Raw genomic sequence first — 25169 nt, forward strand, 5'->3', positions numbered from 1 at the left:
GTACAATAGATTGATAATGGGAAATGGAAGGGAAGGAGGGGGATAGGAAAAGGAAAGATGGTGGAATAAATATGATATAATTTCCCCATGTACATATTTGAAAACAACACAATGAATTCCACTATCATGTATATCCATAAGAATGAAGTCCTACGCTGGGCAGGTGGCTTTCTCCTGGAGGTTGAGACAGAAGGATCGGAGTTCAAAGCCAGCCTCAGCAATGACGAGGTGCTAAGCAACTCAGTGAGACCCTGTCTCTAAATAAAATACAAAATAGGGCTGGGGATGTGGCTCAGTGGTCAAGTGACCCTGAGTTCAATCCCCAGTACCCCAGCAAATGAGATCCTAACTAGAATAAAATATATTCCATGCTTCTATAATTGTATCAAAGTAGATTCTGCTGTTGTGTATAACTAAAAAGCAATAAATAATTAATTAATTAAAAATAAAAATAAATATTTACTGAATCAATGCAGTTAGTAAGCACAGAATTTACTATTGAATATTTTTAAAAATTGCTTGCTTAGTAAATGAATTAATATGTATATATTAAAAATCTTATAACTCCACCCCCAGCATAATTTCCTGAGCATCTATTTGGAGATTATTTTAGATTATTGAGCAATGTTCACCTAATGAATAAAAGAAAATAGCTGTAACATCAGATCCAATGAACTTAAGCCTCAGTTTAAAAGTTTATTTTATGAATTTTTGAAAGACAATAATTACTGTGCTTAATATTCAGCACAAATTATCACAGACATCTTATTAATACTTTTATGTACCATGAAACTTTCTGTGCAGCTTTTTAAAAAGCTGTGTAAGCCGGGGGCAGTGGTACCTGCCTGTTACTGACCCAGCTGTTCAGAAGCTAAAGCAGGAGGATTGCTTAGGACTAGAGGTTTAAAGAAAGCCTGGGTAACATAGGGAGACCCTGTGTTCAAACAAACAAACAAAAAAATCTGTTAAGAAAGGGAATACAGCAGCTTAAATTTTTTTAAGAATATGGACACAATACCTTTATTTTATTTATTTATTCATTTTTTATGTGATGCTGAAGATCGAACCCAATGCCTCACACATGCTAGGTAAGCACTCTACCCCTGAGCTACAATCCCAGCCCAGCAGCTTGAATTTTAATGGACCGTTTTTTGTTTAAACAATCATAGTAAACATTCAGGTATTTGCAAAATTCTCACCCCCTTCCTGAAACCCAAACAGGCAAATTATATTCAATTTCATTTCCCTATTATCAGTGAGAGCTGGAGATCATCTCTTGCCAGATTTGTAGATAACTTTTCTCTCTGCATGGGCAGCTTCCGGAATGTACTCCTATGGAAGGTTTTTAAAGATCATTTGTCTTCTCTACTTTTGGGTTGAGAGTTCCCTGGGTGTCCTACACAGCCAGTCAGCAGCTAATTTTCCTCCACGTTTTACTTGCTGGTACCTATTCTTGCCCACCTTACCATTTCCCTTCCCTGCATATGACAAAGCTTTGTATCTGATGCTATTACCATCTATCTGGAGTCTACCATATAGGGAATCTATAGTAATGGGGAAAGGCATCAGATCTAGAGACTAGCTACTTAGGACTGAATCCCAACTTTAATACTCATTAGCTGTATGACCTTGGGCAAGTTACTTAGCTGTTTGTAATAGGGTAACAGAATCCTGCTTTGTAGGATTGCTATGAGGATTAAAAGATTGAACAATGACAGGCATTCTCTTATAGTCAGTAAGTTGATCTATTGTAATGGCTAAATATCCAACTCTGAAGCCAAATGGTCTTGGTTCAGATTCAAGCTCTTTCACTTTTTAGCTGTATGACCTTTGACTAGCTACTGTGTGTGCACATGCACAGGGGCGCACTCACACAACTGTAAAATGAAGGCAATGTTCTTCATGAGATCTTTGTAAGAAATTAATGGCTAATAAATGTAAAGCACTGAAGCAGGGCCTGATTTCTTATCTATGCTAATATTTAGTAAATCACTCATCACTCATCATTATCAACTCATCTAACTCATATCTTTGTGTTTCTCTAGTCATATCTCATTCTCATTGTATTGACTCAGGTTCAATTCCCTGTCTTATCTATGTAAACCTGCTTGGATTCTTCTACAGTTGTTTATTCCTGGAGGGTGCTCTCCAAATGCACCTAAAGGGTCACACACAGTGGCTTATACTAATGATCCTAATGATCTTTGGTCTAATAAGAGGTAATTTTCTTATCATTATAGATGGTCAACAACTGGACTACCTTGTGACATATCATCTGGACATATCTAGATGATCCTATGTCATCCCCTACAAACACTGCAACCAACTAGTCAGAACAAGTATGTTGTGGATAGGATTCCTAAATTCCATGGAAAATTGAGCTATGTGAGATTTAAGATTTCTTCTGACTTTGTTGCCAGGATTTTTGAAAAGTGAAAAATATATTTCTAATGGAAGAATTAGAAAAAAATTCATAAAGTTCAACAAATTCCTTAGAGTTAAAAATGGAGTCCAGAAAAGGGGAAAACTCAGCAGTATTTCTTGAAAGGTCATTCCAAATCCTTAAACTGTCTCCTTTCTCTTGTGGTATCAGTGGTAGATATTTATTAACCAATTTAGGCATGAATCACACTTCATGTTATGTGTTTGCATGTATAACATAACATGAACCTTAATCTCTGTCAGAAAGGACACTACTAAGAGCACCACTTGGCTAGGAATCAGGATGAAATTGAACTATATTATGAGTGTAGAATGCCAATTCCCAGAGATTTGAATAAGTAACCATTCAATGATAAGAGATCTGAATATCTAGGAGTCAAGGTTCAAGATGCCATTAAGAGTGATGTGGCTGTTCCAAAGCAAAGGTCTCCTATAATCTAAGAACTTTGGAGGATAAGATGCATATTAAAATAACACTATCATACATACAATCCATGATGCTATATGAGGAGGTAGATTGTGGACCACTAACACCACACTCTGTTCTCCTAAGGAGCACAGACCATGCTGAATTCTCCCATGTGTACTTTTTCCCCACATTGAGACATTTTATTTGTATGCGTCTTTTGCCTTCCTAGAAGGGATAAAAAGCCCCAGGATTTTCCCTCTTGTGTGTTTTTTGTTTATTTTTCTTCCTCTTGTCCTTGATGCTAGTTAAGGTTATCAGTGCAATTAAACCAAACTGATGCATGAAAGCAGATGATTCTGCCATTTTTTTAGACCTTTGAGTTGCAAAGGGCTGACTACTTCACATTAATTTAGCCTTTCTGGGAAGTTCACAAGAAATTTTCCAGCTCTGAGATCATTATTGTCTTCAAATTACATGTTAATATCATTTAAGCTTAAATATACATACCTATTTTTCCCTGGTGATTCTGAAATACAGCATCAGATTTATAACAAGGCAAACTTATAAGTAGTGGTATGTTGGGCACAGGCTTGAGAGAGCTGATTGAATGTATCTCTTTCCACCCTCAATGACATCAGCATTGGTAGCTTAAAATCATCTATGATGAGAGTATATATACAATGGAAATAGACAAATGCTACATTTACCAGTATGACACTGCTAAAATATTAACAAAACAAATCATCTGTTATGGTTTGGATCTAAATGTCCCCGCCAAAGACTCCTGTGTTGAAGGCTTGGTCCCTAGCAGATGGTGCTGTTGGGAGGTGGGGGAATCTTTAGGAGGTGAGGCTCAGTGGAAGGAAGTTAGGTCATCCAAGGTGCGCCCTTAAAGGGGATGTTGGGACCCTGACCCCCTCCTCTCTTTCTTTGCTTCCTGGATGCCATGAGCAGCTTTACCTTGTCACACCCTTCTGCCATGATGTTCTGCCTCACCACAAGCTCAAAGTAACGGGGCCAAGTGACGTGGATTGAAACCTCTGATACAGTGAAAATATAAATTTTTCCTCTAAGTTGATTTTCCCAGGCATTTTTTGTTGTAACAATGGAAAGCTAATATGTCATCCAAAGCATGTAAGATACTACTTACAAATTTAATAAGTCAAAACTTTTAGATTGAAACAAATTTCTCTAAAACAACAAGATGTTTTTCATAAGCAAACTCTTTCAGACTTTCCAAATAAAAACTACAAGTAAAATTAAATATAATTTAAAATTAAAAGTCAAATCAGTCAGATTTCCTAATATACCAAGGTCTCTAAAATGTTCAAACATCTTAGATAACACACTGATTATTATGATGATTACAAAAAAAATCAAAAGTAAAATAACATTATGTTTGATTTTCTTCATTTTCTTGTAAAGTTACTTATCCAAGTAAAGGAAATGATTTGCTCTCTCAGTTTGATTAAGTATACGACCAGAGGACTTAGTGACGTAGGACCTGAGCATTATATTTCCAAGCTGATTCCTCCCAAGTCATGGGTTAGCACAAAAAGCCCTTTCTTGAAGTTCTAGCACTTTAAAAACCCTCACTTTCTCTTTCAATTTAATTGCCTCACTGGAATTAATTGAAACCTGCATTATTGCTCTTTACCCTCCACCCTGGGGTTGGGCCAGGTTTTTAAATTATCTTGGGGAAAGTTTTTAAGAAACTGACAACAAAATTAAAATACAAAATGATATGCAAGACCTTCAAAGACACCCTGAAATTTAAGCTTTATTAACTTCACAGCAAATCTGCCTCTGCTCACCCCTCCCACCTAAAGCAATTAATTTCTTCTTTGCTAGAGTTATACTAGAAAGATTGTGCAACCTTCCTGTTGCTTTAATTCTTTGGAATTCATTTACTGAAGTAGTGATGAAGAGATTATGCCAAAAATAGACCTTCAGTCTCCCTCCCTATGCCAGTGTGGAGCATTTACTTCTGACGACTATCTGATTCCAGTTGAGAGAACAAATAGCTCCTGGAAACGGTATCTAGAGATGTGCCAGATGGAACCAAGCCACTGGAAGTCAAGCTCCTGATCCAAAGAGGCCTAGACAAAGGAGAGAACATGCATGAGGCCCAGAAAGCAGATAACTAAGATAGCAGGTCTCAAAGGAAGGTAGGGAATGGAGTGAGCAATTCTAAGTCAATAAGCAAATCATGGTAAACCCATGGGCACGCGCGCACACACACAAACACACACACACACACACACACTTTCACACAGACTTTCCATGGTGTAGATTCTTTCCATGGTGCAGATTGTGGATCAAGGTCCCTGCAGCTCTGGAAGGGAGGGAATGTGGTGGCAGAGGTGGAGTTGGAGACTGAGCTGTAGCCAAGCAGTCAGTAATGGACATCACCTACGTCACTATTGTATCTTGTGCTAGACCAGCAAGTGAATTTGGGGCGGGTCATGGGAAAGAAAACAAAATAGGTTCAGTTGTTGGAGAGGAAGGGGAGGACACTCTAGATGGTAGAAAAGGCATCCAGGTAAGAGTGGCTATGGCATGGGGTAGGAGAACTGGTATGGCTGCAATAAAAACTGGGTGGGCTGGGCCAAATCATGAGAGGCCTTGAATTTCAGTTAAGGAACCTCAGTTTTATTCTCTAAATATTAAGAAGGCTTTGAAATCTCTTGTCTGAAGAAGTAGAATGATCAAAATATATCTTACTGTGGAAGATTAATTGAAGCTGGTGCACTGACACAGACCTGTAATCCCAGTGGCTCTGGAGGCTGAGATGGGAGAACTGCAAATTCAAAGCCAGCCTCAGCTTAGTGAGACCCAGTATAAATAAAAAGGGCAAAAATAGCTATTAGTAAGCAATATAACACTGTTGGGTTAAACACTAATCAGTGCCTAAGAAATTTTGCAGTGAGATATGAAGGTCTCTAAAAGAATGTGGTAAATAGGGAAATGGGGAGGGGGAGCCTGCCATTTCCCTTATCTCCAATCTTTGGGAGAATATCTACACAAATGACCTTGGTTGTAAAGTAAAGGAATGAAGCATCTGAAGAAAGCCACCTGCACAGTGGGCATGCACCTATCCTATACATTCCCCCAGCTTATAGGCACAGCGAAGCCCTCCATTGTATCCTGATCCACCACCACCGAGGAGTAAGTAATAAAATGTCCAAAATCTGTCTGTTGGGTCCTCTAGGTTCTCTCTTTGGGACTGGTAAACAGTATGCCTTGGGCCTTTGCAGCCCTCGAGTGGAACGAACACATAACATATATTTACCTATGGTTTACTGAACACCCCACATTATTCCAACAAGAATTTGTGGGAATCAGCAGTATAACAATTATAAGAGATTAGGTATGTTACAAACTCTGAATTATTTCCAAAATGACTTGAGGTGACTCATGGGGAAACATGTGCAAACTAATTGTGAGTGTATTTCTCTTTGGCCCAATCCCAATTACATTTACAATACCGCTTTTTGCATTAGTCATGTGTATTTGTCTCCCAACCAACTATGAGCTTCTTGGGGCAGCAACTGTCTAAGTCATCTTTGAATATCCTGCACCTAGCATTGTATCTAAAAAATAATGCTCAATAACTATTCAGTGCATGAATGCTGTGATTAGGATAGTAGTAGATATTTGTTAACTACTACAGCAAAATGAATTCCTGATCTCCAGGCCTGATATAAGTAGAATGATCAAAATATATCTTACTGTGGAAGATTAATTGCTAATACACTGGTTGCTAATACACTGCCCCTTTGGGCAGGAAGGTTTAAGGAGCTGTACCACACTGGGCCACTCTATAGCTCCAGCACGCCCTGTGCATTTCTAGATTGCAGTCTTCCTTGAGTGATCTGTTAGGAACACTCACCTATCTTCTCTCAGTTTAGCCATATCCTGCCCATCCTTTGTGGTCCAGGTCAGCTCAATTCCTACTTCTTTCCTTAGTCTTTCTCCATGTCTGGAATCTAGGAGGCCTCTACCTCTTCTGACCTTGATAGCACATTCAAGACCACTCACTGGCCGGGTGTGGTGGTGCACACCTGTAATTCCAGCACCTTGGGAGGCTCAGGTAGAAGGATTGAAATTTCAAAGCCAGCCTCAGCAATTTAGCAAGGCTCTAAGCAACTCAATGAGACCCTCTCTCAAAATAAAATATATATAAAAAAGGGGTGAGGATGTGGCTAAGTGGTTAAGTGCCCCTGAGTTCAATCCTTGCTATCAAAACAAACAAATAAACAAACAAACAAACAAAAAACTCACTGAATTTCTGGCAATGTGATTTCCTTCACCTGTTTTATTCCTTATTTAAATCTGAGCTTCTTGAAGCCAGGGACTGGGTCTTACATTTTCTTTTATACTCCCCTCAGTACCTACAAAAGCTTTTTGCTTAGCAACTCATGTCATAGAGAAGCATTGCACTTAACCCAGTGAATGTGTTTAGTTGGCAGAGACTAAAATTAAGAGAATGGCCAGTCCCACAGGTGCCCAGGACAGACCCAGTGGATTGGGCCTCTGGATAACACTTTGCATTTATCTGGGGAGCTTTGTTCAAAACAAAACAAAACAATGAATAAAAATGCCCTCTTATCCTTGGTAACTGTCCTGTCTTGGTCCTCTCAATTCTGTGTTCTAGGGCCCTCAAAGTTGGGTGCTTGGTATGTTGCTTGCTGCTAACCCATCAAGTGCATCTCTAGGGAACTGATTTGTCTGGCATTGTGAAACACTTTCTGCAATAATTATTTTCTTTTCCTTATTATTAATTCCTATAAAGAAATGAGGACTATATTTGTATTTGTGAAATACAAATGATGAGTTTTCTATTTCTAAAGATTTTTTTTTAATGGAGACCTTCTCTTCTAAGAAAATAGATAAATGAATAAAATAATTCTCTGTGTAAAATATGAATTTTTTTCTTCTTTTCGAGATGGGGTCTTACTGTGTTTTCCAAGTTGGTCCCAAACTCCTGGGCTCAAACAATTCTTCTGACTTCAGAGTAGGTGGGACTCTAGGTACACCACCATGCTAGGCTTGAGATTTTAATAAAATTAATAAAAATAGCTACCATTGACTGAGAACCTCCAATGAACCCTTAGATTAGAGCTACTCTCCATGGGGCAAGTATTTGCCCCTAATACATACAATAGCACCAAGCAGAGAATAGGTGCTCAAGAAATATGTATAAAAATTGATGGCAGGTACAACACACAGAGCTTTGCATATCTGCCTCATTTAATCCCATCTGCCTCTCCTCCATGGACCACTCACAAACAACCCGCTTAATGAAATATTAACATTATCTTTATTTCCATTTTATAGATGAAGAAATTGATATTGCAAGATGGAATAATGTATCCAAAGATATATGACAGGTAAATAAATAGTCTCTTTTACTCTAAAACTTTTCTTAACCAGGGTTCTATGAATAGAACAAGGGTGGATGGCCCAGATGAGAACATTCCATCACCAGGGTAACATCCCAGTGGGCTGATCCTCACAGGTGGATTTCAAATTGGCATTGAATTGCTGTATATAAAAGGTAATTGAGGGTTGGGGTGGTGGCTCAGTGGTAGAGCATTTGCCTAGCAGGTGTGAGGCACTGGGTTCGATTCTCAGCACAGCATATAAATAAATAAAGGCCCATTGACAAAAAATATATAAAAAATAAAAATAAATAAAAGGTAATTGATAATAATGACTCTGTAGAAACAGTAATATATTTTCTCTCTATACGCAATCAATTCTCATTCTTTTAGTAGTTACGTTCTAAAAAAATCACTGAAAACAGTAAAATTAGCAAATGCTGAACCATTGTTTCTAGGAAAGTTAGGTTCCCATGAGGCTCTGATCACAATATTTTTTCAAACAATCACTATGTAATCTTTTGTATGGTTTGTTTATTTTTATGTGTGTGAGGGGAATGTTAGAAGGGAGGGAGGGTCTCGCTTTATTGTCCAGGCCGGCCTAGACTTCTGGGCTCAAGCCATCTCCTGCGTTAGCCTTCTGAGTAGCTGCAGGCTCTCACAACCATGTCTGGTTTCTGTTACTATTTAATTTAATAGATATTGTTGATTCATTAACACTTGATTAATTGAACCCATGACCTACAGCACTGCAACTCATGCCTACACAAAGCTTATCTAACAGACATTTCTCCATCAGGTATATGCCAGCATTCTTGTGCTTAGGAACAATCGCTAGCACTTCAGTGCTACACTTAGGTGTCAATTTGTGTCACAACACACAAACAGATTTAAGTGGAGAGAAAAAACAAAAACATCTATTTAATAAACTGAATGAATCCTTTTTTTCAAAGTACATAATTAATATAATACAGTGACCATTGAGAATGACAATAGCAGACTCTTCATAGATTTTAACTCCTTTAGTCCTTAATTGTTGTAGGGACAAATGAGGCAAGGCACAGAAGACAGCTGGAAACAGTTTTATTTGGCTGCAGCCAGGTTCAGAGGGTACAGCCTTTGCTGTAATCAATCAATCCCCTGAACCCCAAGTTCAGGAAGTTTCAGAGTTTTGTATCCAGCATGTAAGGGGAGGGGCTCAGAAGTTCGAAGTCTGCAGAAGTTCACATAAAAGCAACTTTTTCTTTCATTGTTCTGGGCATGTTAACTCTTCAAGGACAACACCTGAGAAGGGGAGAGCTTCATCTCCCTTTTCTTTCCTCCCCCTGCCAGATGTTACCATGGGCCCATCTGTAACTTATCTTAAAAATGTAGACATCTCTGTGAAGCCCAGCTCAAGGCCAGAGGCCTTGTTTGCACATTTCTTCAAAGTACTATACTGGATACGTTTGTGAAAAACTAGTAAGGGGGTTCCAGCACCTGGAGTGCTGGTATCTTCTTGGCCAGTGGCCAAGTAAACAGGGCAACATGAAAATAGGAAGTTTATCTACAACGGACTCTTTTGCTGACAGTCCTAAAATCAGCCATGGTGAAGAGGGCTTTTCTGTGGAGAAAGGGGGTGCCACTTCATTATGATACTTTAAGAGTTGGACGTTCTTTCCACTGAATATATAAATAAACTGAGGCCCAAAGAAGTTAGTGGGTAACATAGTTAGCATCTGAAACAACCCCAAAATCCATGATCTTACCACTAACTTGTAGAGCTGAGTAATTTTATTGAGCTGCAGTTTTTAGATAATTTGTAATAAATGTTTGAATTCTGTGACAATCTCAATGAACTTTCAATTAAGACATCTCCATTTCATTTGCAATCGGCCTAGAAGATGGGCTTTTAATAAAATATAAATTAACTCAAAAGTACATAAAAAATAATTGCTGTTTTCTTTTTACTTTCCTTTAGTCAGGTCTCCATTTCGTTTATACATCCCCCAGAGCAGATGGTAAAGTATCAATGGAGATAGAATTCAAAAGTTTGATTTCTGATGAACTCCTATCATTAGTAAAAGAAATTTTAAGTTAATGATAAAAATGAGCTATTTTAATTCATCTAATTAAATAAAAATGTCGATTTTTATTTCATCCATATTATTCTTGATTTTCATTATCCCAGATAATTCATTCATGATTGGCATAGTTTGCTTTATGGAGGCCAATATAATTCTTTAATGTTGAGTGTGTAAGACATTCTGTCTTCCTTCAAGTTAAACTCACTAGATCCAATGTTGAAAAGGAATATTCTCACTTCTTCAATTGACATCTAAAGATGTCTACTTAAATCACTTGAATACCAAGGGAATATTTTCAGGAGGGTTGTATGTTTATGAACAAACATTATTGGATTTTTATCTTTAAGAAGTCAGCCACTTCTTATTGGGCTCCTCCATTATACTGAGTTCAAACTTCAAAAATTATTGTGAAAAAAAGGATTCTAAGCTCAAGGATTTCCCAAGGGAGACTGAAATATAAAATGGGAAAAGTACACATGCCAGAAATGGAAAAATTATACTACAGTTCAGAGGGGGAAAAGGTTCTTTTCTTTTCATATTTTTTATTTCACACACACACACACACACACACACACACACACACACATGCACGCAAGCACACACAGGTGTTTCCCATCTGGATCCCCTGCAGCTAAATTCTGACATTTTTTGTACCCACCCTGGCTTCACAGCTTGCTGTTTCTGGTTAACACCCTGATTGTGAATTTGGGCTGAAAGCATAATGCAAGGATCCTAGCACAGGAACTTTCCCTGGAGGGGTTTTCCACTCTGAGTTGGTCTCAGTGCAGAGTTTATTTCTGCTTCACTGCTGCTGCCCTGAGGAGGTGATCCCTGGGTCTAACTTGTGAAAAAGTCTTCTTTAGACTCCCCACTGTTCACAGGCCTTGGGCTTTGGTTTTTGTGCCCCTTCTTGTAAAGGCTGGAAAAACTCCTTTAACCTTCCTGGGATCAGACTGCCTGTCCTCTCTGGTTCTTGCCTTCTGTAGTCGGGGGCCTGACAGTTCCTAACTCTCTTGTTAGTTCTTCACTGAAAAATTTGGAAAACAGAAAAATCCCCCACATTTCTTGGCAGTTTTCACTGGGAGATATGTGTGAATAGTTAATCACAGACACTTCAATGAAAATCTGTTCAGGCCAGGTGCGGTGGCACACACCAGTAATCCCAGGCTCAGGAGGCTGAGGCAGGAGGATTGCCAGTCTCAGCAAATTAGTGTGGCCCTAAGTAACTCAGAGAGACCTTGTCTCTAAACAAAATATTAAAAAGGGCTGGGAATGTGGTTCGATGGTTAAGTGCCCCTGGGTTCAATCCCCTGAACAAAAAAAAAAAAAAAAAAAAAAAAAAGAAAATAATCTTTCCAGTCCCACATTGTGCATTTGCTTCTTAAATTCTGTTCATGTATACAAAAATGTTAACATGAGCTTGTCTTAAATGTCTGAGCATAGTCCTTGTGTGTAGAAAGTACTTTTTATAGTTACTTGGATTTCAAATTAATGCTAATTTTCTAAAGTAAAAATTGTACAATCCTTTTGCCAACTTTTGATTTCAGTATGGTTTTTGTTATTCTATTTATAAATTTGTTATTTTTGTTTACAGTAAGAATGATAAACTTTACCTAGGGATGTAGCTCAGTGGTAGAGCACTTGACCTTAATGTTCAGGGTCCTGGGTTCAAGCCCCAAAATTGTCAAAATAAAAAATATATATAAAACAAATCCTATAAAATAAGAAAAAAGAATAACCCTTATTTTTTTCTGCTAATTTTCAAGTAACTCAAGTTGAGAAGACTAGATACCCTGAAGTAATCAGTCAATTTAAAACTTAGTTAATACAAGTCCTTTAAATATAAACTTCCCTTATAAATTTAACACATTTGATTTTTAAGCACTTCAAATGCCTGAAATGACAAATCTATGGCCTTAACAAATAAAAATATTCCTAAGTGGGGCTGGGGTTGTGGCTCAGTGGTAGAGCACTTGCCTAGCATATGTGAGGCCCTGGGTTTGATTCTCAGCACTGCATTTAAATAAATGAATAAAATAAAGATCCATCAACATCTAAAAAAATATTTTTAAAAAAATCCCTAAGTACTTAACACATATTTTTAAATCTATGTTCTACCATAGCCAACTTAATGACTTTTTCAGTACTTTTTATAATGAAATAACTTTGGATATTTTGGATATTTGTAACACCCGAAATGTTGGTGACCACTGAATCAAAAGTGACTTTAATCTGGGTGTGGTGGCACATGCCTGTAATCCCAGCATCTCAGAAGGCTGAGGCAGGAGGATTGCCAGCCCTAGCAATTTAGCAAGACTCTAAGCAACTTAGCAAGAGTCTGTCTTTAAATAAAATATAAAAAGGGCTGGGGATGTTTCTCAGTGGTTAAGCCCCCCTGGGTTCAATTTCCAATAACCTTCCCGCAAAAAAAGTGACTTTAACTTTTCTGCCTTAAACTTTTCTGTATTTCCTTAATTTTCATATATATATATATATATATATATATATATATATATATATATATNTATATATATTCTAATATATATACATACATATATTGTAAAGGTCAGGCGAGCGTCGGAGGAAGAGACCACCAAGAGACTGTCTCATGCAACAGCAAAGGGTTTATTGGGGTCCAGCATGCTGGGGCTCAGAGTTCACTTGAATAGAGCAAAGAGCCCTGAGAACAGCTTAAGCAGAGCTTATATACTTTCCTTGGAGAGGGCAGGGAGAGAAGTTTATTGACGGGTCAGGGCGAGTGGGCGGTTTGCCTGCAACCGGGTGAGGGGATACATTCTGCAGTTTGGCAGTTGGGGACAGCACATTCTGGGAACAAGATTAGCAAACAGTTCTCAAGATTATTAACCTTTCAATATATGTACATGTATATTGCGTATTAAATCAGAAGTAACAATATCGTTATAATCAGAACCAATGCATAGTATTTTCAAAAACAAAATATACTCTTTTCCTAATACTTTTTTTGGTCTTTTTCTCCCTGAAGAAAACCCAAAACCACAAAGTCCTTAGGAGACAATAGCAAAAACTGGGGTGAGATGTGGGGTTGGGGACATGGTGGTAGTAGGAATATTTTGCAGAAGGAGAAAGAGGAATGTAAATATAATTGTGAATACTGCTTCTAGGTCAGGCAGGCAACTGATAGTATTTTTTTCATTTGCAGGATAGCAAGAACAACTTGAGAGTTTATTTGTTATCATGTCATCCATCAACAGATTAAAAACAATACATCAAAATAGAATAAGCAAACAACATCTCCTGAAGCAGATAAATGAAAAGCGTGAAACCAACTGTTTTGTGGAAAGAAGCAATCAAGTCAGCTTCCTGAGAGTTCAGAAGAGGCACTTCAGTGGTGCCCATCAGTCATGTGTTTTCACCCATTTCAATGAAGGTATTCCTGAGAGCAGCAGGAGCTCCTGGGTCCAACCAAGTGTCTTTGTTCACCCAGAGAAAAGGCACTTTGAGCCAAAAAGTAAGATGTTACAGGAGAATTCCTACTCTTCATAGGAAGAATTCATAAGAAAATTTAGGAAAAAAATTCTGGGGTCAAAAGAGGTTCCTATATATTATGGTTTGGATATACAGTGTCTCCCCCAAAATTCATGTGTTAAAAACATGATATCCGGGGCTGAGGCTGTGGCTCAGTGGTAGAGCACTTGCCTTGCATGAGCGAGGCACTGGGTTCGATCCTCAGCACCACATAAAAATAAACAAATAAATAAGAGATACAGTTAAAAAAAAGAAAAGAAAACATGATATCCAATGTAGCAATGTTCAGAAGTGAAATGATTAGATATGAAAGCTGTAATCTCATCAGTGAATTAATCCATATGGTAGATTAATAATTTGAAACTGACTACTGAGTGTTAACTATAGGCAGAAAGAGTGAGTTTGGAGGAAGTAGGTTATTGGATGCATGCCATTGGGGATTATATCTTGTCCCTGGCTTCTCATGAGGTGCCTCTCCCCTCCCCCTCCCCTCTCTCTCTTTCTCTCTCCCTCTTCCTGGCTGCCATAAAATGAGCAGCTTTCTACCACCATTCCCTTCCACCATGCTGTTCTGCCTTACCTGTGCCCAGAGCAATGAAGTCAATTAACCATGAACTGAACCTCTGCAACCGTGAGCAAAATAAAACTTTTCTTCTTTCAGTTGTTTTTGTCAGGTATTTTGTCATAGCTACTATGTCACAGCAATGGAAAGCTGACTAACACACTAGGTATTACCCTGAGATACTTTAATCTGTCTGAAGGAAAAAGTATCAGTAAATTAGGCTGGTTTGTATAAGATCCACCAGAGTTCAGACCTTCAGTTTCTTGTGCCTATACAGAATCCCAGACCCAGGCTGATTCATTCAATAGGCTCTAGTCTGGGTCCTGAAATCTGGATTCTCAAAAGACTATGGTGATTGTGATGCTGGTGACCTTAGGACCACATTTTTTAAAAAAGTTGTTACACATAATTGTGATAGATCCCAAGAACTTCAGAGACCCCCCATCTCACCAATTTCTGTTGCCTTCTGCAAACATTTCATGTGCAAAATTGAAGCAAACGAAAAATGATTTTGATGATAAAAGTCACACAATAGCCTTGAAAGCAATAATTAAAAAAAAAAGTGGAGGGAGTTTGGGTGGAAGGCAATGGTATGGGGTAGTGGTATTATTTTTCAGGAAGAAGAAGTCATAAATGCCAGTTATTTTGGTATTGTTATAAATATTGACTTCTTTCTTAGTCAAGGCAGTCAACAGGTAATATTTTCTCAATTGTGGAGGGTTGGGGGAAGTGTGCATATGTAATTATATTTAATACAACCAATACTTTATTTAGTTCAGAAGCTAAAGAATGGACCACATTGGAGATTTAATTTTTTGATGTGACCGTGACTTCCATTTGGTCTGAGCTCTTAGTAAGTGTTATAGGGAAGTGATGCAGTGTGACATAGAAAGCCAAAAGGATGCATTGTATTTTAAAATTAATCTATAACAATCCTGTTTTTTTTTCCTTGCAGGGTAGGGTGTGTACTGGGAATTGAACCCAGGAGCATTTAACTACTGAGACACATCCCAGACCTTTTTTGTATTTTATTTAGAGACAGGGTCTCACTGAGTTGCTTAGTGCCTTGCTTTTGCTGAAGCTGGCTTTGAACTTGTGATCCTCCTGCCTCAGCCTCCCAAGCTGAGGTGCACCGGCCATGTTTTACTCAAAAAATACTTTTTACAAAGAGTATTGCTCATTCTAAGAGAAAAAGCATAATCTTTTATTCTGGTTGAATTATTTGGAACTAGAGGAATTAATTCATAGCTACTATGTTAGTTGTCACAAGTTTGATAGTGGAGGGAAAAATCTGCCTCCAAGACAAACATAGTGTACAACTTTACATGAATATACATGGCTTTTTACAATACACAATCTAACACATGGAATCCCCATAAACAAATTTTATGGTGTAAAGTTTATAAGCCAAAATCTTAGATCATTAAAAAAAACTCCCAGGGTTGCGGTTGTGACTCAGTGGTAGAGCATTTGCTTACCATGTATGAGGCACTGGGTTTGATCCTCAGCACCCCATTAAAAAAATTAAATAAAGGTACTGAAAAAGAAAAAGTCTGCAGATGTGGCTCAGTGGTTTAATGCCCCTAGGTTCAATCCTTGGTACCAAAAATTAAAAAATAAATAAGTAAAATGATTTAAAAAAATAACCCTCTAAATATTTTAGAAAAAAATCTTTGCCCCTTTTAACTAAACAGATTTAAACAACAATTTAACTTTATGGTGCATGGATACAGGATAAGTATAGACCTAATTTAAATGCTAGGAAATTGGTATGTAAATACACAGTGTTACTGTTTGGACATGAGGTGTCCCTCCAAAGCTCCTACGTGAGATAACAAAAGAATGTTCAGAGGTGAAATGATTAGGTTGTGAGAGCCTTGACCTAATCAGTGGATTAATTCACTGGTATGAATTAACTGAATGGTAACTGTAGGCAGGTCGAGTGTGGCTGGAGGAAGCAGGTCACTAATGGTGTACCTTTGAGGTTTATATATTGTCCCTGGTGGGTGGAGATCTCTATCTGCTTCCTGGCAGCCATTTCCTCAGCTTCTTTCCTCCACCACACCCTTCTACTATGATGTCCTGCCTCATCTCAGGCCCAGAGCGATGGAGTCAACTGCCCACGTGCTGAACCTTGAGAACCATGAGTCAAAATGAACTTTTCCTCCTCAGGTTGTTCTTGTCAGGTGTTTTGGTCACAGCAATACAAAAGCTGACTCTAACACATTATCTGTATTAGTAATCTAAACTAGTCGTTCTCAAAAGTGTGGCTCAGGGATCCTTGGGTACTTGAGTCTTTTTCAGGAGTCTGCAAGGTCAAAACTGTTATTATAATAATACTATGTTTGTTTGTTTGTTTTGTACAGAGGATTGAACCCAGGGGTGCTTAGCCACTGAGCCCCACCTTTAGACCTTTGCATTTTGAGACAGGGTCTCTCTAAGTTTCTTAGGGTCTCACTAAGTTGCTGAGGCTGGTCTAGAAATTCCAATCCTTCTTCCTGACCCACCCTAGTCACTGGAATTACAGTCACACACCACCATGCCCAACACATTTTATTTTCTTATTTCCACAAGTGGAAAGTACCTGGGCTAAAGAAAAAAGGCATGCTACTTTTAAAAAAAATCTTTTTAGTGCCTACTTTATTCTGAATACTATTAAGGTTTCTTTGTTCCTAAACTGAGTTTAGATCACTTGAGAAATAGAGGTAAAATTGTTGGCATCCTTATTAAAAAAAAAAAAATCTGTATTGGAGGAATTTGCTAACGAGCAGCCAAATGGCCAACTTGCCCCTAAAGGGAATTTACCCCATCTTGAAACAGAACTTCAGACCTGCTACTGGAGAACAGATAAGAGAGTGCCCTCCAGGAGACCAGCAGAGGCATTTTACAAATGAGGAGATGGAATGTTACCTCTAAAGTTGGATAGACATATTACTGTGGTAGGCTCTCAAGAAACATTCATTAAATCAAACAATAAACATCATTCATGATAAAATAACATCTTCTTTAGAGAAGCTGACCCTCTCCTGTCCTGTGGATATTGAAGAACAGCAAAACACCAAACATCTCCAGGTGATCTTGACCGAGATAGCTCGTGGAACTTAACCTGTAAGAGTACTTAAAATATCATCTCTGTCTGCTGACACCCACATTTTCTATTTCTGACCCTGATCTCTCTTCTAACTTTCAGATTTATTTGCATATCAGATTGCACCTATCAGACTGCCCCTTGCACTTGAGGCCATCTCCAATCTACCATTGCTAAAACAGAATTCCCTGCTAAAGCTGGGATCATATGTGGTTTTTCATTGTTTTATCTTCATTGCCTATAACAGTGTCTGGCACAAATTAGGCACTCAGAAAATATTGGCTGACTGAATACTGACTAGGACATGGCATATGCTTTTCTAGAATTCCTGTTCCCCACCCCAAACTCACACACTCACTTCCACTTAATCTCATTTTCTGCATCTCAGAAAATGGCCAGAGACAAAGGAAAGCCTCTGATTCCTCTCCTTTCCCTCATGTCCCTTACTCACTCTGTTAACAAGTCCTGTGAACATCTTCAAAATCAGCCCTGAGTCCAACCACTGTTACTACCCTGATCTAATCCATAGTCATCTGTCTCTAGAAATATAGCAGGGGCCTTCTGAGGGCCCCTAGCTTCCACTCTTGCTGTCCCCTCCCCTGTGTTTACTTTGCACAACAACCTAAGTGACTTTTACAAATCTTATGTTACAGAGGTCACTTGTTCAAAACTCACCCAAGGTTTCACCCCACACTTAGGATAAAATGCACGCTCCTCTCCCTGTGCTTCTGGTGCCCCATGAACAGTCCCAGAGTTTACCTTTTCAACCATCTCCTCTACTCACCCTGGTCTCCTTCCACGCAGCCACCATGGCTTTGCTTTCTTCCTCCTCTGGGACAAACCAAGTTGGTTTCCACCTCAGGAACATGGCCACATGCTGTTCCCTCTGCCAGGGGGTCTCTCTTTCTGTCTTTAAGTGGACCTTTGCTTGACCTCAGTTTGTCTAAATAGCATTCCTTAACACTTGACAACCCTGTCCAGATTTCTCTATCAATGTCTGCCGAATGCTAAGCTCCTTGAAAGCAGGGATCATATGTGGGTTTTCATTGTTTTATCCTCATTCCCTATAACAGTGTCTGGCACAAATTAGGCACTCAGAAAATATTGGCTGACTGAATCAATACTGACTGGGACATGGCATATGCTTTTCTGGAAGTAGTGGTGGCTCTTACCTCATTCCCTTAAGACCAATCGTCATGCTCTTGAGTGATGGCCCCAAAACTTAGAATTTCCCATGGCAACCTGTTGGCTGCTGTAGAATATTTGTTAGAATTGGAAGAAGAAAATTACAAGGTACATTTTGCTCAATATTTTTTAAAAATATTTTTTAGTTGTAGATGAACACAGTACCTTTGTTTATCTTTATATGGTGCTAAGGATCGAACCCAGGATCTCACACATGCCAGGCAAGCACTCCACCACTAAGCCACAACCCCAACCCCATTTTGCTCAATATTAACAGTGAAAATTAGAAGACATTCTACTCTTTTCCTTTGGATACCTGTGTAAAGGGAAGAAACAGTCATTTATTTTTTATTTAGTCATTCAACATTGTTTATGAATGCATATTGTTAGTTAGGCAGTTTTCTAGATGCTCATCAGTACAGCAATGAATAAAACCCCTGCCTCAAAAAGTTTAGATTTTACTGGGTACAGCCAGCATGCTCCTTTCCCTGTGCTTCCTGGTGCCCCATGAACAGTCCCAGAGTACCTTTTCAACCCATCTCCTCTATTCAACCTGGCTTTCTTCCACAGAACCACCATGGTTTTGCTTTCTTCCTCTTCTGGGATGAATCAGAAACTTGTTTAAAGTTTAAAAAAACAGATACATTTGATAAATGGTTACATATTTGGAGAAACATAAAGAAGTGGTACAGAGGGATAGGAATTGCTTGAGCGGGGATTCATTGCTGTCTAAAGAACTATTTGAGGATTATTACCCAAGGCATAGAACGAAATTGGTCCTGATGGTTGAACCTGGTGGTGGTCTAAACTAGTGAGGAGGTGTATTGGTCAGCTTTCTGTTACTATAACAAATATCTGACATCATCAACCTATAAAGAGAGAAGGTTTATTTTGGCTCACAGTTTTAGAGATTCCAGAAAAAGCCATTGCTTTTAGGTTGCTGGTGGGCAGGGGTTGTCATATAGCAAGGATAGGAAAGCATTGGTGGAGCAAAATTGCTCAAATTATGACTAGGAGGCCAAAGAAAGGAAGGCACAAGGGTATCAAAATTTTCTTCCCAGGCATGTGTTCAGTAACCTAAAGACTTCTTACTAGGCCCCATCTCTTAAAGGTTCTACCACCTCCCAATAACGCCACCTTGGGAACAAAATCTTTAACAACTGGGCCTTGGGGGACATTCCAGATCCCCAGGAACCCTGAGAGTAGAAGGAGAAGAAGGAGGTCAAGGATTTTGCTAAAAGTACTCAAGAGTTCTGGGGGCTCCTGTCAATAGTGATGTGAGGATAAGGGAAGGAGTTTTCTTGGACAGAAATCTCCAAGTTTTCTTTTCAGTCATTCACTTGGAGATGTGGAGGCCAAAGATGGGCAGTGTTACTTAAATGTACAGCCTTAAAAACAGAAGACTTGGACGGGTATGGTGGCACACACCTGTAATCCTAGGGGCTTGGGAGGCTAAGGCAGGAGGATTGGGAGTTCAAAGCCAGCCTCAGCAACTTGGCCAGGCCTTAAGCAACTCAGAGAGACCCTGTCTCTAAATAAAATATATAAAGAAGGTCTGAGGATGTGGCTCAGTGATTAAGTGCCCCTGGGTTCAATCCCTGGTACCAAAATAAAACAAACAAAAACAAAACAGAAGACTTTGGTTCAAGGTCTGCCTCTGCCGTTAATTAGTCTCATGCTTTTAGTCGTGTGATATTTCTAAGCATTAGTGTCCAGCTATAGAATGGTATTCATCCTCTCTGCCCTTCAGGTTATTTTGAAAACTTTAAAATGCATTATAATTTATATTCCAAGTACTTTATTTATTAATTTTTTTTTGTTTTTGTTTTTCAGATAATGGCATATTTGGATGAAGATGAAGTGCATCTCTTAGAGACACACAAATACATTCTCTTTGATCTTTCTTCAATGTTTGCCTGAATTATTTAGAAATTAATTATAAAAGAAGCTAAACAGAGGGGCTGGAGATATAATTCAGTTGGTAGAGTGCTTGCCTTGCATGCACAAGGCCCTTGGTTCAGTTCCCTAGCACCAAAAACAAACAAACAAACAAAAGAAGCTAAACAAAATTATTAGCTAGGTCTCCCCAAATTTTTGAGTCATATAAAACATGCTACATCTTCTTCACTCATTCCATTCCACCACTTAGACTTAGATGTTTTGAACAGGGGATCTGAGTTATTAAAGACAGTTTCAAAGATGAAAGACCTAAACTTTATAGCAATGTCCCCCTTTACTAATCTAAAATGTTTCAATTTTAGTCTACATTTGTTTCTATAAATCAGAGGAATATGTTGACCAAAGCCACTGGTCAGTGGAAGGCTAAAGTTGCTCGAAGTTAACACTTGTTTGTACTTGCCAATTACCTTAAGTTACTCTGTCAAGCCTACAGTTTTGGTGATTTGAATAAATACATACTTGAGAAGTAAAATAAGGTGCATATATGTAGTTCAAGTTTTTGTTATATTTTATTGCTCATCTCTAAAGTGAGAATTCCTTAGAATCATCTTGTGGCCAAATCCTATTTGGCTGCTGTCACCTTCTTCTCATTGCTTCTCTGGGCGCAGTACCTCAGACTTTTAACTTGGCTTATGTTTTTTTTTTTTTTTGTACTTAAGCGCCTATTCCAAATGGCAAGCTGAGTGCTGACTGGCCTGGAACGCAGACTCTTCTTGGTATTGTTTATGGTTTCTCTCTGCCTCCAACGAAAGCTCAGATTGAGAAAGTCAAAGTATTCTGACATAGGAAGGGACCTTGATAAGTTGCCTGGCCTACAACCCTGCCTCAGCTTAGACTTTTCTCGGGCACAGTGTGGATAAAACTATGAAGTATGTAAAAAATTAGCCAGACCTAGATCTAATTTTTGCTTCCCCAAAGACAAATACCTAGTTTCAAAAACATGAAGATTTGACTTGCCAGTTTCCTGGGCACTGGCAGAAGAGATGAGACTCTTGGTTCAGAGCCGAAGAGCTTTACAAAGGACAAGCAGCAGCACAAGCCTCATGCTGGGGCTGGTTCTCCTTGCCCTCCCCCACCACCTCAAGATCCTTGGACCAACAGGGAGCAGTCCAGGTAGATACACACACACACACACTCTTACAGGTTTTGTCACACAGGGGAAGATTCCTGAGCTTAAGAAACCTGACCTTTGCCCAGAAGGAGACATTATCTGCCAGAGCCTGCCCTCTGCTCCAGAAAGAAACCATATCTCTACCTTCCAAAGAGACAGGAACAAGGTTATCAGTGCTGCTGACCCTAGGGGTACTGAAACAGGAGAGAGCCATGGGAAGTCATCTTCTAACACTTACAGAAGCTCAAATAAAGATCATCAAATACACTACTATTGTTTGGCTCAATCCAAGGTAAATAGAGAAGATAAGCAAATCATACCCAATACAATGAACAACCTCCCTATCCTCATTTCTCTATGGCCCTATCCTGTTGTCTCACCATGTACCTCTGGCTTTATGGAACTGCTTGTGGTTCTCTGAATTCAGCATATTCTCCTACCTCTCCAACTTCAACTTATGCAAGATTTAATTTAAATACCACCTCCTTTAAGCTGCCTTGCCTCACCCCACCCCCATCATTACACATTTCTATTCTGTGTTCCTCTAAGAACTTGTAAGAGCTTCAAGCTAAAAATCAGAAACTCAAAAAGTCACAAAATAACATGGACTCTGACCCTACTTGAAATGGCAGGAAGTCAAGTCACCCTCGCCCTATCTCCCAGTAGTGCTTCACCCTTCACCTGTCCTGCTAGGTGCTTGTGATTCCTTGGTAAACACTTGATGACAGCTCCTCCTTTTCAGCCCTGGCTTCCTGCAGAGCTGCCTGCAGTGGAATGCCCCAGTCAATCCCACGAATGCAACAATGACAGCGGGCCATACTGAGATATTTTCTCAAGTACCAGGGATGCCCGGAAAAGACCAGCTAGTCCCACCATTGTAGCTGCAGCCACAGAAAGCCAATGCCTCTTCCATAAGTCGCTCCTGCAATGTGTCCAAAGGGACAACCGGGCAGAAGCCAGAAGCCAAGCTTCAATAGCCAGTCCACAACTGTTTAAACTAAGGCCTTCTGAACAAGAAGGACCTATGAGAGCTGGATTGTGATGATATGGAATGAAGTGGTGTGGGTGGGCAGGTCAAGTATACCTAGGTGTAAAATCCTTACTCAAATCTGCACTTTTCTGTTATTCTAGAGTGATGGGTGGGTGAAGTGGTCCACCTCCTGTCCTAGAGGAAGAGCAGAGACCAGCAAATCTGCATGTTTCCTTTGGGGATTTTAATGAAAAAACTCTTTTATATTATGCCCCCTTTGTATTGCAGGTCCCTCTTCCTCATCCATGCTGGCTGACCACCCCTGGAATTTATACTTCCTATGTTTTTACTACCTTCCAATAATTTCATCAAACTATTAACCCATTAATGGACTAATCCACTGATGAGGTCAGAGCCCTTGCGATTCCATCACTCCCCATGAGCCCCACCTCTGAACATTGCTGCATTGGGGACCAAGCCTTCAACACATGAGACTTTGTGGAACATTCCAGATCCAAACCATAGCATTCACAAAGTTAGAAGGTCTTTTTACATCCTTCCCTTTTTCCCACCCACAGAATGGATATAAATTCCTCTTTACAACACTTGCTTATCAGCTCAGAGACAGGCACCAGTGAGCCAATTTTCGGTCCATAAATTTACATTCCATGTTTTCCTCCTTTGAAGCCTGGGATTGTTTTCCTTTGTCTTGTTACTTCTCTAAAAGGTATTTTTCTTTGTGGAAATACTATTTAAGGCAGTCTTCTAAGCCACTACCTTGAGTGACTTTTCTCTCATACAATGTGCATTAATAAACTTGCCTGCTTTTATTTTATTAATCTGTCTTCTGTTTTGGGAGTCCATCACACAAACTTAAGAGAGTTTAAGAAAATTTTATTTTCTACTTTTTACTCTTCTAGATGACCAATATTTTTTCCTTAGGATTAAAAATAAGTCTCTCTTTACTACCAATTGCTGAAATTTCCTAAAATATGCACTTTTGTAGCTCAAGGAAGATACAACTAGTCAGATATATATGATATGAATAACAAGTTTCATTGATTGGCTTTTAAAAGGTTGCTGCTTTGTTTTGAAGGTCACTGAGAATATTATTCTGTGAAGGTTTTTTAAAGGTTGGGGTAGATATTTTACTTCAGATAGAATAATTTTTATTTTCTTCTCTCAGCAGCATTGGGATATGTAATCACATTTGTAACCCCAAAATGCCTCTATTGATAACTTGGGCATAGCTATAAAACATTCCTCCATCTTCCACCTGTCTTTAGTTTTATTTTTGTCCTCCAATTATATTCCTTTCCTCATTTCCAGAAGTCCTAATTGGAAACAGCTTCCCCCTGCCTTGGCTAAAAGGCAAAATGTCTCCCTACCTCCCAGCATATGGTGACATCCCTTACTGAAAGAAATGGTTTTCACTCTAGCTCTTATCTTTTTTTTTTTAATTTTTTTTAGTAATAGTAAGATGAAATTATATCATTCTTGTAAGAAGAAATTAATATCAGTTCTTTCATTATCATGCACTTTGCTGCTTGCTCTTTTTCTTGCTCACTCCTCTCCTATCATAATCCTTACCTCTGTCACATGTTTCCTTCCCCTTTTTGTTTCAGTCTATGTAGAAAATTCGAAGACAAAGCTGGACTCAGTGGTGCACGCCTGTAAGCCCAGTGACTCAGGAGCAGGAAGATCCTGGTTCAAAGCCAGTTACAGAAACTTAATAAGACCTTGTCTCAAAATATATATATAAAAAAGGGTGGTGATGTGGCTCAGTGATTAAGTGCCCCTGGGTTCAATCCCCAGTACAAAAAAAGAGGTGAAAACAAAAATTTGGCTTATCTTCAAAAGGCTTACAACCCCTAAGGGTGCAAAACATACGCAAGACAATTCTACTAAAAAGGAATATAAACTGGGTGTGGTGGTGCACACCTGTAATTCCAGTTAATCTGGAGATTGAAGCAGGAGGATGACTGGCTCAACTTGGTGAGACCTTGTCTCCAAAAAATAAAAAGGGGGCTGAGAATGTCCAGCACTTGCTCAGGATGCATGAGGATCTGGGTTCAATCCCCAGTACTGAAAAAATAAAGGAATGTTTCATTAGACTGGTTGACAGCACTCTGATCTTCATTATTGTGGCATTTCTCACATTGCTTTGAAATTATTTGCCCATTTGGCTACCTCTTTTATTAAAGCACGAACTGAGGACAAGGAACATGTCTTATTCCTCTTTGTAACCTCTGGACATCATCTAGTGGGTCACTTATAGAAGGGCCCAATAACTTTATGGAATACATGAAAGGAATGAATAAATAAAGAAAATGACTAAACAACATGAAGGTGGGGATCATGCCTGGCTGGAGTGAGTGAACAAGATGCAGTAATTTATGTTGGACATTAAGATGAGAGTTTAACAGAAGAAATGTGGGCAGGAAGAGGTAGGAAACAGGGAAAAGAAAGAGTTGGAAGAGCTCTGA

At 39.0% G+C, this 25169-nt stretch overlaps 2 protein-coding genes across 3 annotated transcripts in view; one reads left to right on the top strand and one right to left on the bottom strand.

Moving 5' to 3' along the window:
* The first annotated feature begins 13517 nt into the window (after positions 1-13517).
* Spata45 (spermatogenesis associated 45) lies at positions 13518-13826 on the top strand. The gene has a single exon (XM_015483375.2). The coding sequence runs from the start codon at positions 13518-13520 to the stop codon at positions 13824-13826; it is 309 nt and encodes a 102-aa protein (XP_015338861.1).
* A 2103-nt stretch (positions 13827-15929) lies between these two features.
* The window catches only part of Tatdn3 (TatD DNase domain containing 3), a 37036-nt gene continuing 27796 nt past the window's right edge, over positions 15930-25169 (bottom strand). For both annotated transcript variants that reach the window (XM_048809415.1, XM_048809414.1), the window contains exon 10: positions 15930-18959. In XM_048809415.1, the coding sequence (XP_048665372.1) occupies positions 18939-18959 (21 nt within the window). In that variant the 3' untranslated portion in view covers positions 15930-18938. The remainder of the gene's footprint in view (positions 18960-25169) is intronic.

Source organism: Marmota marmota, unplaced genomic scaffold (genome assembly GCF_001458135.2).
Source record: "Marmota marmota marmota unplaced genomic scaffold, marMar, whole genome shotgun sequence".
Lineage (NCBI taxonomy): Eukaryota > Metazoa > Chordata > Mammalia > Rodentia > Sciuridae > Marmota > Marmota marmota.

Coding starts and splice junctions, on each gene's coding strand:
- Spata45 (XM_015483375.2), top strand. CDS start 13,518: ATGTCATCCATCAACAGATTAAAAACAATACATCAAAATAGAATAAGC.